This window comes from Rhineura floridana, chromosome 6 (genome assembly GCF_030035675.1).
Source record: "Rhineura floridana isolate rRhiFlo1 chromosome 6, rRhiFlo1.hap2, whole genome shotgun sequence".
NCBI classification, from domain to species: Eukaryota; Metazoa; Chordata; class Lepidosauria; order Squamata; family Rhineuridae; genus Rhineura; species Rhineura floridana.
In genome coordinates, this window is record NC_084485.1 from 59,337,276 (window position 1) to 59,355,795 (window position 18,520).

Below are 18,520 nucleotides of genomic sequence, written 5' to 3' on the forward strand. Positions count from 1 at the left end.
TTAATAACTTTTTTTCAAAAGGGTTAATAACTCTGCCAGGTGAGGGGCTCATGTCTCTTCTCCTGATTGTGCAAATAAGAGCTCTGGTGAGTGAAGACCATAGAAGCACAGTGATCGGTTGGTGATTCAATCCCATCACAAGGGGCTGTGATTTACTAAATACCTTGGCATTCTTGTAGATGGGAGTTCTGCAGCTGTGGGGCAGCCATCGATGACATTTCTCTTTGGACAACATTTCTATTTGGGCCTTCATGGTACAAATAGGGGTGCAAAGTTAATGGATAGTCAAGAAAGCACCCTCAGCATGTACCTGAATACAAATTGGTTAGCTGAGAATGACAAATGCACAGGTTTTCTTGGGAAAATAAACAGAAATCATGAACCAAGCACAAAATGCCAAGTGAAAGAGGTTTCTGATGTTAACTGAAGCCTCACCTAGAAATGCACAAGTGGTTTCCACAGTCATGGCACTTCCTGGCAATGTCCAAGAGAACCTGAGCAGGGGAAACATGCCAACTACAGATGTGGATAGATACGACCTGAGCAGGTTTCCCTCTGCAAGGATGCTTTTCAACATTTATAGGAAGTGCCATCACCCAAAAGCCGTGTAAGCGGTGGCTTCTTGAAAGAATGTTCTGTTGGGGTTTCTCACAAGCATAGGCAAAAAGGATACACAAAAGTCCTTGTCTGAAAGTTTTGCCACCCACTGGGAGGTGGTAGTGGTTGTTTTTGAAGCCATCTTGGGAAGTTACTGAAATATGTTGATGTTCTCCCTGACAGAACCATGAGTTCATTGACGAGCAGATGTTTGAGCAGAACTGCCTGGAAAGCTCAATGCAGAATTACCCGTCCACTCGCAGCCCCTCCCTTTCAAGCCACCAAGGCTTGACCACCTCCTGCTGTTCTCGACGCAGCAAGAAGACAACACACCTCCCTAATTCCAGCGTGCCAGCGACCCGGCTGCGGAGCATGCAGGAGCTCAGCACCATACATATCCAGTGCAGTGAGCAGCCCTCACTCACAACAAGGTACAGCAGGGGTTGGGGGCTTTCGTCTAGGAAAAAGGACTTTAGCAGACATGCTTCCAGCCCAAGCAGGGACAAGTTACTCAGGCATCCGTTCTGCCACATTGTGTTGAGTTGGGATTCAGGACAATTTTCCAGACAATGAGTCCAGCACAGCAGAGCTGAAGTGAAATGTTGCAGAAATCTGAAGATATTTTAAATTTCAACCAGGAAATTTTGTATTCCACATTTTCAAATCTAGATTTTCAAATTCTACTGGAGGGCATGGATACAGAAAATGACTGTGTGGCACCTCCATGTGGGTAGGTAGATGTCTGTAATCCCAGCACTACCATAGCACTGCAGCTGCAGGGAAGCATACGGCTGCTAATGCTAGGATTAAGAATCTACAAATAACCATCTCCCTGTGCAGTTTCAGGCACCTTATAGTAAGCTTTTATGTGGCTAATGAAAGGCATCTGAATCTGCCCTTCAGTTATTTTTGCAATGGACCCATTCATAAGACCCATTCAACATGGCAAAGCATCACAATTTGCTGTCTCCTGGAAAAAGATCAGAAAGTGAATTGAATGTGGAGCATTATTTGGACTCCTATTAAGCATTACAAGACCATTAAAAATACCAAAATGCACTGTAAAAGAAACTCTTACATACTCTAACATATTGTCGTATGAACCAACCTACAGTCAGGGCACTTGATATCAAAAGCAAATGAGATCCAGTACTCCAGTACCATTCCGGAGACAACAGTCAAGACTTTAGTGCTGGAAGAGAAAGATAATGTTAACATACAATTGCCACTACTACATAAAAGCAGAAATTGAACAGGTGTAGGTTTTATTGGTAGGGAGATGCAGTTCTAGGGAAAACTACACCTGCTGAATTTTCCATGTTATTAAATTTTCCATGTTATTTCCATATTAAAGGAAATGGCAACCCTCTCTGGGTTGGGCTGCTGTTCATCTGGGAATAATTTGAAAATAAATGCTGTATATAAGAAGTCACAGAGAATCCTACTGATATACTTAGAATAACTGAGGTTTCAGGAGGAGACCCTCTTTGTAAGAATCAAAGATTGCAGTCAAATAATCCTTTGTCTTTGTAAAGGTCAATGCCTTGCATTTAAATGTTGGACTCCAGCAGCTAGGCAGTTGCCCAGAGAGCAACCCTACCATTTCCACTCCATAATTAATTATAGAAAGCAACTGATGCAGATCTAATAGAAATGTTTCTAGCTGCAAAATCCCCAAGACTTGTGCAGTATGATTCTAGCTGGATGAGGGGTCAGGAGTGAGACAGGACCACAGTGAAGCAGCCTAGGTGGCTCCTAATGGGACAAAAGGTGGGACATAATAAATAAATAAATGGGCTGACCTGTAGGGACAGACATGCTACAGAAACAGAATGCCATGAAGGGTGGATGAACCATTAATTAAGCAGAATATTCAGCAGGTAGACCTAACCAGACTTGATTCCATGTTGTAGTTTAATTATCAGAGTGAAGAATGAATCTGTGTAGTTCTCAGTTCAAGTCTCCTTTAATGTAATTCTGGACAATATATGTGTTTTCCTTGGATCATCCTCAATTGCAGGTTAGGAGAGGTCACCGTCTTTCATTTTTACAGTCCAGGGTGGCACTTTTTTTTATACTCTGTGCCTTAACTATCTACTTGACTAGCAGAAACTTGTCCCAAGATGCAGTGATGGGGCAAACTGTATTAGAGCCTCCAGACTAAAACCAAAGGGCAGAAATGAGGAGCCCAGCTGCGGCTTTGGGAATTTATTTATTATTATTTATTTTATTTATTATTTTATTTATATCCAGGCCTTTCTGCCAGCAGGAGCCCTCATCTGTCTTGCTGAATGCATCAATACCCTTATTGCCAGTTTATCGAGAAATCCCACCTGTTCCCTACAGGGTTCAAAGATGGCTTTGATTCCTATTTGCGTATATTCCTTTGTGGCCCACCACTTAGTTTAAGCCTAGTTTTTACACATCCTCTGACAAAGGCAGAGGCAACATATTGCAGGGATATTCATTGCTTGCAAGAAACAGCAACATTTTAATCCCCCCCAATGTCTTTTGTCTTATAGTCGATCCAGCCTCAATATGAAATCAGATGATGTGCTGAGACCGAACTGCAAAGCCTCCCAAATAACAACAGCAATCATCAGCATCCCAACACCGCCAGCACTAACACCAGAAGGTGAAAGCAGGCCTCTCCCATCCAGCCCCAGCCACTCTACGAACATTACCACTGCGAGCAGCAACATTGTCAAGGTTTCGGCTTTGTAAGGCTGTGCTGATCAAAGGAGGCTGCTTGGAAGGCCAACCTTTCTCTCCCTTTCCCCACTTCCATGTTCCTTCTTTGCTGCAAATTGTGCCTAGATGGATGGCTGGATGGACAGATAGACCAACCTGACCAACATCTAAGAATTAACAGTGAGAGCCTAATGAGGCAGCTTCCTTCAAACTCACGTTCATGCTGCAGAGTGAGCTCAGAGGAATTGAGAAGGTGGAGGGGCTGTGGAAAGGTGGTGGAAGGATCTCTCTTTGTTCATAAACAAGGTGAACCCTTGTTCCAGGTTGTGAGGCATAGAATAGTTTCCAGAAAGTGGAAAAGAAGTCCTGTCATAGCTACAAGAAAGTCAATAAAGAAGCAGAATTATAACACTGTGTATCTCAGCACCTTTTGAAAGGTTTTTAATGGATAATATTTATTCATGAGGAAATGACTGAAAAAGGTGATTAAAAATGGATTTTGTGATTATTATTAATTTTTCTTCATGCAGCAGGATCTTTCAGTCAACCAAAACTACACATTTGCTTTCTTTTATAGCTGAAGGTTTTAGACAAAGAAGCCACTTTGTCACAGCAATTTAATTTTCATTCTTTTGTATGTGCGTGTATGGATGAGAGCGAGCAAGAGATCCACAAAACTGGCACACTTCAATTACACAAGATCTGAGCACACTTTCCTGTTTCTGGGCTCAACCCTGCAAAGACTTACTGTTTGCATGGTCCACAACAAGCTTTACGTAGTGCCTGTGGAACTAATGGTTCTACTTACTGTGCACCCATTTCTGCATGAGTGTGTCTTTGCAGGCTTCAGCCTTTAGTGCACAGTAGCAAAATAGAGACCTGCATGCAATCACACACACACACAAGCACCAATAAAACTTTCATTGTGTGTGGCATTCTTTCTTAAGACAGTTTTTGTAATTGCCTTTTAACTCAACACAAATCCCAGTTGCAAACAGTGTATTTGTCTGCTAATTATTGTCTGTGGGGGGGAATCATATTTGTGAAAAAAAGACAGGCTTTGGTAATCCACCACAATTTTCTGCTTTTAAAAATTATTTTGTTATCACTGGCTTGTAAAGGGTATGACTAGAATAATGAGTTTAGTATTTTTTTAAAGTCTAAAAAAGTAAGCCTGGGGGGATTTTATTTTTTAATCTTGTACACAGAAATTTCAAAGAGGGCAAAATCATCCAAAGCAGCTGTGCCAGATGTTCAGAAATACTCTGTAATCTATGCCCATGCTTTCTTTTCTGTTTCATATGTGTTTCTTCAATAGTAATGGAAGTGTCTCCCATTGTATATAGTAGCCAGATAGTGAGTGGAACTGTCCTTGGTAGGATTACTTCAGGAGCCAACTGTTTTGCATGGACTGATAGCGTGTCTCATTTTTGTAATACAGTCCTGTGGCTCTTAGTGACAGTCTCTGGATTGCATCAGCTTGGTGGATAAAGCAATTTAACAATATTTGACTTTCCCTTCTTAAAGCATCATTTCCTGTCAAAGAGGAGGATCGCTTCTATACTTTATATTAGAGTACCATTTTTAAGCAATTTATAAAACACTGTTAATAGATGGTTAAATATGTTTCAAAAATAGTTCACCACTAGTTAAATATTGTTATACTGTTTAGAAAGTGTAGGACTGTGAGTCATAACCACCTGTAAGGTTTTATACCAATGTTCTCATGATATATCTCCCCTGGTGTAAACCTGTGGGACTGCCATCCATGTTGACAGGCTTACAATAATACAGAACTCTGTAGATTGTATTATTCTTTTGTCACAAATTTTACACAATTTATTAACTTTTTTGAACCCATTTAATCTTTAATGTATTTTGTGTTCCCTTTCAAATGTGTTATATGTTGTTCACTCCATAATGTCTTTTGCAGCTTTGCTTTACTTTGGCAAACCATCACAAATGTAGCCCAGACATTTTTTGATCCTGAAGTTGTATTGCTGTGAAAACATGGAGGTTTGCAAACTCAGTATCATGTTCAGAAGAAAAAAAGCATGAAAAAATGTTTTTTTAAAAGGTTGTCTTTTTCAGACTTTATTTGTATTTGCTTTTCAACATTGAAGTTAAAGGCACTGGACAAATAGTGTTTGGAAACCACAAAAAAGTACAAAAGGAAATAAATTAGCCAGTTCTAATGTAACATACCTTTCAGCCAAATAAAATTTAAACTTTATGTAACATATGACCATCTACTAACAACAAACTTGTTTCTTGGTTTATTCTATTTTCTCAGATGTCTTGTAGCCCAATGTTTTTCAGAACCCCTTCCATTTTGAGCTATCAAACAAGGAACTTTGGTGCATCAGCTGCAGAATTCCTTACATGCTGAGTCCAAGGATCCAACAGTAGTTGATGTGGGGTGGTGACCAAGCCAGTTGGACCTACCTGTTGCCCTGCACAAAGTAACTGTCCATCTTAAAATACTCAACTGTACCAGTGTTTTGTAAGAAAAAAATGTAATAGACATGATGTTAACTTGTCAATCATGAACTCTCATCAAAAGTTCCCCTTAAGCTTCTGAGGAATTAAGGATTCCAAGGACACCATTTAAGAAACACAGTTCTAGTAATATGAAGCAGGCCTTAACTTACCCTTTAAAGTTAGTCCAAGAACCTTTTTTCAATACAAGGGCTTAGCCTTGGAGCAAGTAAGGATGTGCCCTTTGTTCTCTGCAGAATAACATTCCTCACCACCACTATTACTGAATAACTATAACCAGTCCCACACACCTAGGATTGGGGAAAAGCTTTGTAGGCCAGAGGATGCAGCCAACAAATAACCTTGAGCTCTGTTACCTCTGATTTTTGAAATTAAGTACTACATGGTCCCTGCATGCCAGGATTTCATTGTCTCAGTGGTGATCCTGTTTAATTCACTCCAGTAAAAGTAAGCTCCTACTATTTCTCTTGTGATGCAGGTGCACAGTCTAAGAGAACTGACCATTAGATTCTGTGCTGCCAATTTAAACTTTCCTTTGCTTCATTTAACTTCATTACATCTCATTATACCTTACCGATCAGCTCCTGCCTAGTCAATTTGAAGCTTCATCCTTCACTGCCCTCACCGTATTTACATCGGTGCAAAGGGAGGCTAAAACACAGGATGTTTTTGCACATGCAGGATATGTCACAACACTAGTAGAAACAAACCCTTTTTGTTATAAAATGGCAGATAATTTGCCAGATTTGGTAGAAAAACATATTATACTGTGAGAAGAGCCTGACCCTGTTAAGCCACAGTCTATTCCTATCCAGCCTTTCTATAGAAAAAAAAATTCCTCCAACCTCCAATACAGGGCTGTGGTTCTTATTAGGGTCCAAATGATCGCACAAAAAAGGACCACATTTGGTTCTTTTGCCTCCATGCAACATGACAAAAGCATATTTATGCAGCACCATTACATAGAAGCAGCAGGCAAATGCTGGCTTGCAGCAATGGCATTGGGTTGGGCTGTATGTCGTTGCCATGCACTAGTGAAGGCACCATTCACCAAGTATATGTGCTACTTTATGAACAGAACAACAGCCATTCTAATTCCGTAAACCATTGCAGTCTGTGATATGATAAACTGCAGCAAGTAAGCCAGTATTGAATTGCAACTACCAGATGCAAAGGAGATGTGGACCTTGTTCTTTTAATTTTGGCTGGTGAAGCTTGTCGTGGAGGAAAAAGAAAGGGGAAATTCCCTCCTACACAGTTCTGAAGAACACAGGGACCTAGTTCTTCTTTGTAACTGACCATACCAACAGAGAGTGTGCCTTTACTTCAAGAGTTGCATGTTTCTTTCTTTGTGTGGCTCAAACAATCAGAACGTGCAAATACCTAGCTGGATTTGCACAGTTGAAAATTGGGGTAGTACTCAATAGCAGTCCTATTCAGAGTAGACCCACTGAAGTTAATAGGCATGACTAACTTAGGTTTATTAATTTCAGTGGGTCTACTCTGAGTAGAATTTCACTGAATACAATCCTTGCTGTATGGCCCATATGAACAGGCTCTTTATTTCAATATGCTGGCATTTTAGAATTTTTTTCTTTCAAACCTTCAAAATGAATTTGTCTGCATCAAACCCACAAATTTAAATGTAAATCGTCAACAGTTGCTTGGAATATTAGTTTCATTTCCTGTGATGGTGGAATGTTCTTTCTTTTTGCCTATCTCTAGCATCACATTGGCACACATGCAGTGCACTTGAAGGTCGAGGCAATTGCCAAAGACATACAGAAGTATTAACAGTTTGCAATATCCTCCCTGCTCAAGACTTTAAAGCTGCAATCCTGCAATATAATTAACCTGCTGAAATCACATTGACTACTATTGGATTTTAGCAATGTAGCTGCAGGATGTGCAGCCTCGGCCATTTTTAATAATAGTGAATGGCAAATAATGTGTCTGTTCTGTAAACAGAAGGAACTTTCATTCACAGGAGAATGGCTCTTATGGAAAGGTTCAGAAGGGGTCGCTACATGAACTCTCCTTCTATAAATGTAAGCTTCTTCTGTCCATGGAAGAACAGTGGATATTACTTAATAGCTCCAGTTTCTAGAATCCCACAATTGGATGAGAAAAAGCAGCAACAGTTTTAAATCTGTTGACTGTGAAATAAAATGTTATTTCCGTGATACCAACTATTTTGCACTAGTGAAGGCACCAGCTATGGTGAATGTGTGTTCTTGTTTTCTAACTCATTGGCTTATAACTATTACTTTTTCATTAGGAGACTGGCACAAAAATTAAATCATTGTCCATAGAATAACAACGTGTTGATGTTTTTGCATTTATGGCATCCTATCCTATTAGAATATCACCACAAACTAAATTCTGACAATTCGCTCATTCTAAAATAATATCATCATCATTAATTAGCCACCCTTCACCCAAAGGTCCCGGGGTGGGTTACAACAACTTCAAAATATGACATTAAAGACAATTTTAAAATCCTAAAATCCCCAATTAGGGTGGGTCCTAAAAATACATGTCTCAGGTGTCAAAGGCCAGGGTAAAGAGCATTTGCCTAAAACTATATAGTGAAGTTGCCAAACACACCTCGGTGGGGAGGGAGTTCCACAACTTAGGGGCCACCACAGAGAAAGCCCTCTCCCAGGCCACCACCCCCTGAGCTTCCGAGGGTGGTGAAACTACCACCCTGGTAATCTCACTGCTGTCAACTGGCATGATCCAAATCTTCCTTTCACTTCTGCAAACAGACAAATGTGCATGAGAATTCTATTTTGCAAGTATATGGAATTCCCCTGCTTTCAGAAAAGGGATATCTCCGACTGTGAATCTCAGTCGGTTGGTGAATTAGAAACAATGGGCACAATCTAAGTACTTTTAAGTCCCATTGGTTTCAATATGTTAGATTTAAGCATATGCCTAACTATCCTATTGAAAGCAAAAGTGCTTCTCTTTGGTTGGATCATTTCAAATGTGACTACTGAGTATTCTCCCCTTTGAAAAACATAGCTGTGCATAATGTCTTAGAATCTAAGGAATGTGACTTAAAGCACACATTTTTAAGTAGGGGATTATGGGTCTTTTAACAATATTTGCAACTATTTTCCTACCTACTGAGAAATACCTAAATAGACAAAATGTTCATCTGACCAAAGTCTCTGCCCCCAAGTGTGATCTGGTAGGCTTTATTAGATTTTATTGTTTAAAAAAATTCTTTCTAATAAACTCTACAGCAGATCCAATGCAGTAGATCAAATGACTGAATTCATATTTTCCATCAGAATTCTGTCTTATGTTTTAATATTTCCTTTTTTTCATTTTCTGACTTTCAGACCATTAAACAAACAAGAGGGGGTGGAATCACCAAAAAGAGAAAAGCAATAAGCGGAAAACTTTATTTTAACATTCTGATGAATATTTCTTAGATGTACAAAACTTTTCTACAGGAAAGTGCACCTTTATTCAATTGATGTAATTGTATACAAATCTTGAGTTGGTTTGTAATCTCCAGGAAAATGATTTTTTTTTTTAAAAAAGTGAATAATTAATTTATTGTTCTCTTCCCTCTCAAAAACTAGTCAGTCACAGAAAATCAAGCTGTCTCCTTGTTTACTCAGGTTTTCAATAGCAATGGCCATAGACAAATGTTCCCTCCAATGAGGTACTCCCTCTAGATTAGTTCAGTGATTAGGGCAGCAATCCTCTATACCCTTATGTAGGAGTTAAGTCCCATTGAAGTGAGTGGGGCTTTTTTCTGCTTAAACATGCTTAGGATTGTGCCGTAAAACTGTTGATCAGAACTCGAGTTCTGTTCATGACTCACTGTGTCTCCTGGAACAAGCCACTCTGACTTTCTAATGTCTCAGTATAGCCACACGTAAAATGCAGGTGGTTTTAAAAATAATTTCCTCTCTGGTTAAGTGCTAAATTTGTGGACATTTGGTTAATCAATTAAAACTCCAATAAGTATACAAAATGGTTTTGGGATGCCAAATAAGATGTCCCATCATACAGAGTGATTGCTGATGGAAGAAGTTAGTTTTTTAAGGAACTACATGAATTCTTGGAAATATACCAATGGCTGTAAGTCAAGATGACCAGCATTCCTAAGCCTTAAAGAGGACAAGCTGATTAGATCAAACAGTGAAGAACAGAGGGACTCAGTCATTCATCTGTGGTGTTATATTCTGGAGCATTTCACTGCTATCAAAATACCAGCAATTTCTATATGGGACCCATCAAAAGAAGGTAGATATTTTGAGTGAATGGCTCCTCAAGATATCAGAGATGAACATTGATATTTTTGAAAAAGGGACTTGCAGGTCAAGATGTCTTCATTTCCAAGCCCAGATCGAGTGACATGGAAACTAAGAGAAGTTCATTGTTGAGTGAAAAGATCAGGAACCACAGGGCTAGATTTACAGTTGCCCTAACCTAGCATGTCAGTTTTTTTGTTTTTCTTGTCTTGATTATTGTAGGTTAATCAGTCATGGGACCAAATGATAAATAATCCTTCTATAGTCTTGCTTTCAGTCAAAGGTTTCTTAATTTTGTGTATACGTGCATGTGTGTATTGCTTTTCATTTCTTTGCAGACTAATGCTTCCCATGGCAGGTCAAACAGCCATGCAACTAAGAGGTTAAAATCCATATTGTCTCCTTTTTCTCAGTTCTCTGTAGTGACCATGACTGGAGTTGCAGCTGGCTCCATGGACCAATGAAATATATTACAGAACATGCGTGATGGTATATTTTTGATAAATCAGTGAGACATTCCAATGCAATGGTGTTTGCGTTAGAGGTTTTCATGTTATCAGAATTGTCTCTCAATTGTATTTTTTATTTTCATACTCTAAATGGGCTTTGCTTACAAAACATCACGACCAACTGAGACAAAATGTACTGTACAAAACTGCAGGTAGATTCATTTGAGAAAAACTTTCTAAGGAATCCTAAGTTTCCTGTTGTCTTCTTTTGAAACTGTAGTGCATATGTTGAAACTTGTATATCATTTACAGTACTGTGTCTTGTGCCACTGCTGTACCTGATGTATCCAATCTGGATTAAATGGAATATGTGCCACAAGCACTGAACTCTTGCTGTAGAATTTTTTAACTGGCATCATTACAGAGATTAGAGCAGGTGCTCCAAGTCCAGCAGCACAAGAAAAATGCTGATGGATTTGACCAAATGTCCTTCTAGTCTAGCATCCCACTTCCTGCAGTGACCAGGCAAAATGGCCCTGGAAGTCCATAAGTAGGGCCTGAAAGCTATATGCTTCTTCCGCTGTCACCCTCCCTGCAGCAACTGGCATTCAGTGACGTATTGCTTCTGAATGTGAAGCTTTTCCACTTTGTCAATACGGCTTATATCCACTGATAAGCCTATCCTCTGATTTTGTCTCATCTCCTCCTAAAGAGATCTTGTGGCAGTGAATTCCATGAAATTATATACTATGTGAAGAATTATTTTCTTGTGTGTCCTGAATCTACTGCCTATCAATTTCTTGGGTAACCCCAAGTTTTAGTATTATGAGAGAAAAGGTTGTATCTAGCCATACCAGATATCCTAATGGCAGACCTTATCAGTTTCACAGGAAAGTCCTATAAAATGTAGGATCTTCAGCTGGAATTAGGAGCTGAGCTTCCCTTTTGAAGGCCATGCTGCTGGCTCTGCAAGAGGAAGAAACCCTCCTGTAGTGTTCAAATTGGTCTACATTTTTATTTGGCTAAGTAAACCTATGGCTGCCAATCCCAGAATTTCCAACTCCAGCATCCTAACTGGGAATGAAATTTTCTGAAAATCTTGATCTTCTCAAACTCTTGCCTTACATCTTAAGCTCAACAAGAAGAGAACAGTTTTAGAGGTCTCCTAAAAAATACAAACAAGTTCTTGCATATTAACTCTAGGTTTCCTAAATAATGAGCACATACACAGACACATGCAAAACTGCATATAACTATACAAAACTTCATATGTATTACTATGCTGCAGAAATAGTACAGCATGGGGTTTGACTTACATTGCACATATTAGACCACCACACCACACCCACACACATATACACCAAGCTTCTGAGAACTACCAAAAGGGCCCCCACTGCTGATCTCAGAACCCAAAAAGATCTGCAGGGAAGGAGGCAGTCTTTCAGATATTTGAGAACAAAGTCATTTAGGGCATTAAACACGAGTGTGAGCACCTTATATTATGCCCAGAAACAAAATAGCAACCAATGCAGCTGTTTTAAAACAAGGCTTATATGAGTGCTAAAGGGAACCCCAGCTGGTAATCTGGCTGCTGCATTTTGGAGCAGTTGAAGCCTCCAAGTAGTCTTCAAGGGAAGCCCAAGTATAGCATACTGCAATAATCCAATCTGGAAGTTACCAGAGCCTGGAGTACTGTTGCCCAGTCAACTCTGTCCAAAAGGATGCAAAGCTGGAAAAAGGCACTACTAGCCACTGAGGCCACCTGAGCCTCCAGTTACAATGTTAGATGCAGAATTACCCCCAAGTACAGACCTACTCCTTCCAGCGGAATGCAACCCCCCCCCCCAGAACAGGCCATCTCACTGCCTCCTGGACTTGAGAACTCTGGACAGAACATCTCTGCCTTTTCAGGATTCAGACACAATTTATTGCCCATACCCAGCCCATCACTGACTCCAAACACCGTTCCAGCACCTCAACCGCTTCTCCCAATTCTTGTGTAACAGAGAGATAGAGTTGGGTGTCACCTGCATATTGATAACTCCTCACTCCAAATCTGATGTCAGCTCCCTGTGGCTTCACATCAATGTTAAATAGCATAGGGCACAAGACAGAACCCTGTAGAACACCACAGGACAGCTCCCATGGTGCTGAACAGTAGACTCCCATGCTGATTTTTGGGGAGCAGATCTGAAAGTATGAGCAGAACCACTGGAGCACATTGCCCCCAACTGCCACCTCCCAAGATTCTCCAGGATACTGTGGTCAGCAGTATCAAAAGTTGCCAGGTTCCAGGAAAAATGAGTATGGTTGCCCTTCCCCTATTTTGCCTGACAGATGTCATCAACTAGGGTGACCAAGGTGGTTTCAGTGCCATGGCCAGGCCTGAAGCCAGACTAGAATGGATCCAAGTAATCAGTTTCCTCCATGCATGCTTGAAGCTGGACTGCCACCACCTTCTCCAGCACCTTGCTCATAAAGGAGATATTTGCCACTGGGGTGATAGTTGTTTAACACTTCTGGGTCCAGGGAGGTCTTCTTCAGGAGGGAACACACCACAGCCTCCTTCAAGGTAGATGGTACCTTCCTCTCCTCCAGTGAAGCATTAATCATGCCCTAGATCTACTCAATCAATCCTCTACAGCTAGCTCTAAGAACAGTCCATTCACCACTCAGAAAAGCTCTACTGGACAGCTACTTGCAGACACAGTGGTGGCGGAGAAGCAAGTTTTCTTTCACCATCACCACTATCACAAGGTAGCCACAATACTGCAACCTTACCTGTGTTCAGTCATGTTTGGACTGAGATTTACACCACCCATGCTCTAGCCTCCGTCCCTCCTGTTTCATCACACATAGGTCACTGTATTACCAATGGGCCCAACCTGCTCCTCAGCAAAGGCAAGGGCACTTAGGAGAGATAGTATTGATAGCTCTACACATCTCACCATTCCACAGTGAGACAAGAGCCTCCACAGGAGCACCAGCCATGTCAGCTGGAAAATCCCCCAGAATATCCAGGCATCTATTGGATTCCATAAGTCTCTGAGGGCAATCTCAATGGGTCCCCCACACTTGCAGAGTGGCGTAGCTACATTCAGCCCAAACCTTACCAAGGAATGGTCCATCCGTAACAACTGACTCACAGCGAGTCCTCCAGTCATCTCTGTGGCAAAGACCAGGTCGTGAGTATGTTTGGTCACATGCATTGGACTATTGATGGTTGCCATGGTGGTCATGAAATCTCCAGCTGGCTCACTTGAGGCAGCCTCAGAGTGGATACTGAAGTGCCTGAACACCTGTGAAGGGGTTCTCCAATACCACATTCAAGATTACCTCCACCAGCTTGGTTAGGGAGATTGCAGCACAGCGGGCTGGATGGTACCCTAACAACATCCCCATTCAGTCTCTCTGACCCAAAAACACAAACAACCCCTCAAACCCAGACATAATGTGGATTGGTCTCCCGATGAGAGAGATGTAATGTTTATGAATGATTACAACTCCCCTCCCTATCCCTCTGACCTGGAATGGGGTTCAACTGAGTACCCAAATGGACACAGCATGGTTAGCACTGGGTTACCAAGCTCATCAGCCAAAGTCTCACTTATACACACTAAATCTGCCCCCTCATCCATATCAAATCACGGATGATAGATGTTTCATTTTGGGCAGATCTGGCATTTAACACCATCACCAAAAAGTCAGGGGGTTGCTGACAGGCATCCCCAAATTCTGAAACACAGCAGGTGAAGTGAAAGGCTTTGATATAACTAGACCATCACATCTCCCCCTATCTACCATCACAGGGATGGATGTTCCACTCCCACGCACCCCCACCCCTGGCCAAGACACTTACTTCCCTGACCCACCTCTAGTAAACAAAGGAATACAGAAGAAGGTAGTGGCATGGAACATCAAACTAGGAGACAGTGAAACAAAGAAAACTATTGGGTGCGACTCACACCCCAGTTCTCACCTGGGACAAAAACTTAACCACTGTCTCCCATCCAGGAATGGCAGTTTCATGCTGGATTGGACTCTCACATGAAACTACTTTCCACTAACACACAGCACTCTAGACCATCTCCCGCCACTCACCCTGGAAGTGGCCTACAGAAAAACACAGAGCGGGGGAAAAACCCAATACCACATATAAAACCCTGTTCTATAAAACTATTAAAGGGTATGATCCCTTTGGTGTTGCTCCTTTGATGTTGCCCCTGCCAGTAGCACCACCCACCATTCTTGCAGGCTTGGCTTCTCCTTCCCCAGCACAACTGCAAGGTCTGTTGGTTTGGGGGGAGAGTGTCCTGGGAAGCTGCAGCCACTCAGGCAAATGGAATACAGCCTCATCAGGGCCTAGTCCTGATGTTAAACATATCCCCAAAACAACAGCCTCTTGAAGGCACTACTTCTGCATGAATATGAGAGGGGGGCTGAATATCTCTCTCCCTGTCTCAGCTTACTGCCTCCCTCCTACTCACCTCCTTCTGCTGCTGCCGCCTAAATGGCCAAATTAAGACCCACCTTCCTGTTCTGCTAATTGGGTTTCGAAGAGGATTTCACTCCAGAAAGAGAGATCAGGGCTTAGTTGGAACCTGACCCTATGAAGCAGGGATTGAAAAGCAGTGGCCCTTCAGATGTTGGATTCTAATTTCCATCAGCAACAGCCAGCATAGCCACTGGCTACGGACAATAGGAGTTCTAATCCAACAACATCTGGAGGGACACAGGGTCCCCATTCCTGCTATAAAATGCAGGTAACTGCAATAGGAAACATTATTTGACTTGTCTATACTAGACTCCAGCATTTCATCCATTCAAGCTGCAATCCTACACTCGCCTAAAAGCCTCATTGAGAGCAACAGGACTATTGCTTCAAGATTGTATTATTAATGTCCTTTTGGTCCAAAAATAATTTGATGCAATGCAAGCTGTTCATGGGCTACATCTAGATTGCAAGGGACCACCTTCTCCAGGGCCTTCTCCAGGGCAAAAGCAGTGTGGGCTGCTTCCTACAAGGCAGACACCCAGGTACAACCTGCCAGTGGCTCATGTCTGAGAATGATAGTCTAATCCTGAGCACTTGGAGTCAAGATAAACAGGTCACTAAAACTAAGAAGTTGGCCATTCCTGGACAGCTCCAGGTAGAGGCCAAGAGGTGTGTGACACTCATTTTAATAAAGGCAACCTGTGCTACAGTACTAAAGCACAGCTCCAAGACAGTCCATGAAAGCAGTTCCTCACCCCTGGGCTACAGCACTTGATTAGTATGTACTGCAAGACTTAAGATACATTAATGTCTTGCTACAGAGGTGTGGATATATGTGATGCCCTTCCCTGGCTCTCCCTGTCAGGTTCCTACCTGCTCGTGGCTACTGCCTTTCACTAGGCACCACCAGGGACTCCACCAGTCCGGACTGTCCTTTTTTTATGGTTTCTCTCCCCGCTCTAGCACAGATCTCAATAGATCCCCCTGCTAGGCAGCACCACCAGTCACGTTCTACAACCAATGTTCCCAGAGACCTTGCCTGAGTCTCCCTATCCGGTTATATTTGTGACTGCGTGCCTATGCTGTTCCCAACCCCCTTGTATCACTGCAGATAACTCATAACTCAGGGTTGCTCTAGATACTTGTGGTGTTATATTCTTCCCTTCACCGCTGCCACCAATTGTTACAGTTTCCCTTCAGCCTTGGTAAGTACCTTGCCCTCCCCTCTGGTCTGTATATTCCCCAGCCAAGGATCAGGCCTCCGGTAAACCAAAATAGTGTTTATTAAATATTAGAAATAACAAGATTACGTTATAAAGGCACATAAGCATATGGTTTCATCTATTCCTGTGATACTTGTCTTAGTATTAATCCGAACTCCACACTCTCCCCACATCCACCTCCAAACACCCAGCTCCAAACACCTCTCAAACACCTCTAAAACCCACCAACGTCCACCCAGATTCAACTGTCATCCTTCCATTTATACTCTCAGCCATCCAAACACTCAGCCAATCATCCAGCATTCTACTGCTCATTTACTCCCCCCTCCTCTTTCATTCCACTTACCATGTATCTTCTATACAAACAGCACTTACCATATATACATTAATACAGGAACATCACATTACACTCCTACTGGTCAAGTTGTCCAAAAACAATTTTTTTCCCCCTTTGCAACACCCAACCCTGGATTTAGAGATCAATGTAAGGCTGTGGGTAGAAACCGTACTCTTTTCTTTGTACAACACCTAGAACGCTAAAAATAATTAATTCTTCTCATCTTCCATTGACTGCAATTAAAATGCATATCAAATGCTACAAACATTATAGTTTACTAGTTTCAAATGCATCTTCAAAAATATTCTTACAATTCAGAAATTCCACTTAAAGAGAATAAATGTTAAAGAAACCAGAGTGTAGGTTACAGAGGTCTGATCCATTAGCAACTGACCAGCACTCAACAGAAGCTTAAACAAAAGAAAAGGGAATCCTAAACTGAGGTGAATGGAGGAGAGGAACTAATTGTGATCTCTTTAGGAAGGAAATGAGAGATCCAATACAGACAAAACTGAAAAGTGATTGATTCTAGCATTGCTGCTGATTGAATGGCATCGATAGCTTCCAAGGAATGGTCATCATTCAGCGATAGCTGTGGGGTGGTATTCCTTTCACGTTATAAGACATGTATTCCACTAGATGGCATCATTTTTCTGTTTCCATTGTGAAACATGACTATAAAGATAAAAAGTATGCTTTATATTAACTACAGTTGTTGTGGGTCGAATTTCTACTTCAGTAATTAACAACTATCCCAGTACCTCTGTTGAAAATCTTAAGAACTGCTTTGCTAAAACAGAATGTGGTATATCTAGTCTAACATTTGTTTCCATCAGCAGCCAGCCCAGTGACTGTGGAAGCTCACAAGCAGGAGAATGCCTTTCAGTCTCTAGAACAGCTTTCAAAGGTGGGCCTCCATCTTTAAGCTGAGGAATGTGAGGCAGATGTGATAATTGTATTTCAAGTTCTCTTGAAATGTAAACAAGTGGCAGTCACACAGGAAATCTCACTTTCCGCTTGTTCAGGACTTTAGCAATATAGAATTAGTTGTACAAAAAGCCACGATTTCATGCTGGAATTCCAAGCAACAGCAGCACTACTTCACTCAAGTGGACATTGTCATCCACGTGCAGAAAACAAGGCTGTCTGGGCAAGGGAGTGGTATGGGCTGCTCTGCATGGGTGCCATGTGGTTTGCAGGTCCCTGCTGCGTTGAATAAACAAACCTGAGGGCTAAACTAGTTGCAACTCAAGAGATCTCTATTCAGGATCTCCCATGATTTAAAAAAAAAAACCAGCTATGGGAAGTCCCAATTGGGAAATGAACCGCAGAACATGAGGCAGGAGGAGTTCAAAAGCCACCACTCAGAGCTATTTGCTCCAAGTTATGTTTAGTGTGGCCTTGATACACACACTCATAGGAAGGGTGAACAGTGTGTGGAAGTGCTCATTAACAATAGGGAAATATCCTTTTAGAAAGCAGTAGATTCAACCACTGTAATCCTAGTCCTACAGGCATGGTATTCTAATGCACACAGAGAAAAATTTGCCCCATGACCGAGGAGTGGAATGGGGACTTTAAAGGATGCAAAATGATTGACTGAAATGAATGGGGTAGCTCTTGCATGCACACACTGGAGTTCTAAACTAGGACACATGACTATCCTCTCTCATTGCCAGAATTAGGTTAACCAACTGGATTTGTTAGGCAAGCACATTTCACAATATCTGATGGACCGCCTCTCCCAACATGAACCCACCTGTACACTATGCTCATCATTTAAGGCCCTCCTCCGGGTGCCTACTCCGAGGGAAGCTTGGAGGATGACAAGGGAGAGGGCCTTCTCAATGTTGGCCCCCAAATTATAGAATTTTTGTGACGAGGTGCGCCTGGCGCCAACACTGTTATCTTTTTGGTGCCAGGTCAAGACTTTCCTCTTCTCCCAGGCATTTTAG

The 18,520-nt window shown here is 41.7% G+C and overlaps 1 protein-coding gene across 2 annotated transcripts in view; it reads left to right on the forward strand.

The window, feature by feature from the left end:
• KCND3 (potassium voltage-gated channel subfamily D member 3) overlaps positions 1-3,680 on the forward strand; it is a 425,142-nt gene extending 421,462 nt beyond the window's left edge. For both annotated transcript variants that reach the window (XM_061632018.1, XM_061632020.1), the window contains 2 exons: positions 781-1,028; positions 3,120-3,680. In XM_061632018.1, coding sequence (XP_061488002.1) covers positions 781-1,028; positions 3,120-3,321 — 450 coding nt within the window. In that variant the 3' untranslated portion in view covers positions 3,322-3,680. The remainder of the gene's footprint in view (positions 1-780; positions 1,029-3,119) is intronic.
• Positions 3,681-18,520: the final 14,840 nt, after the last annotated feature.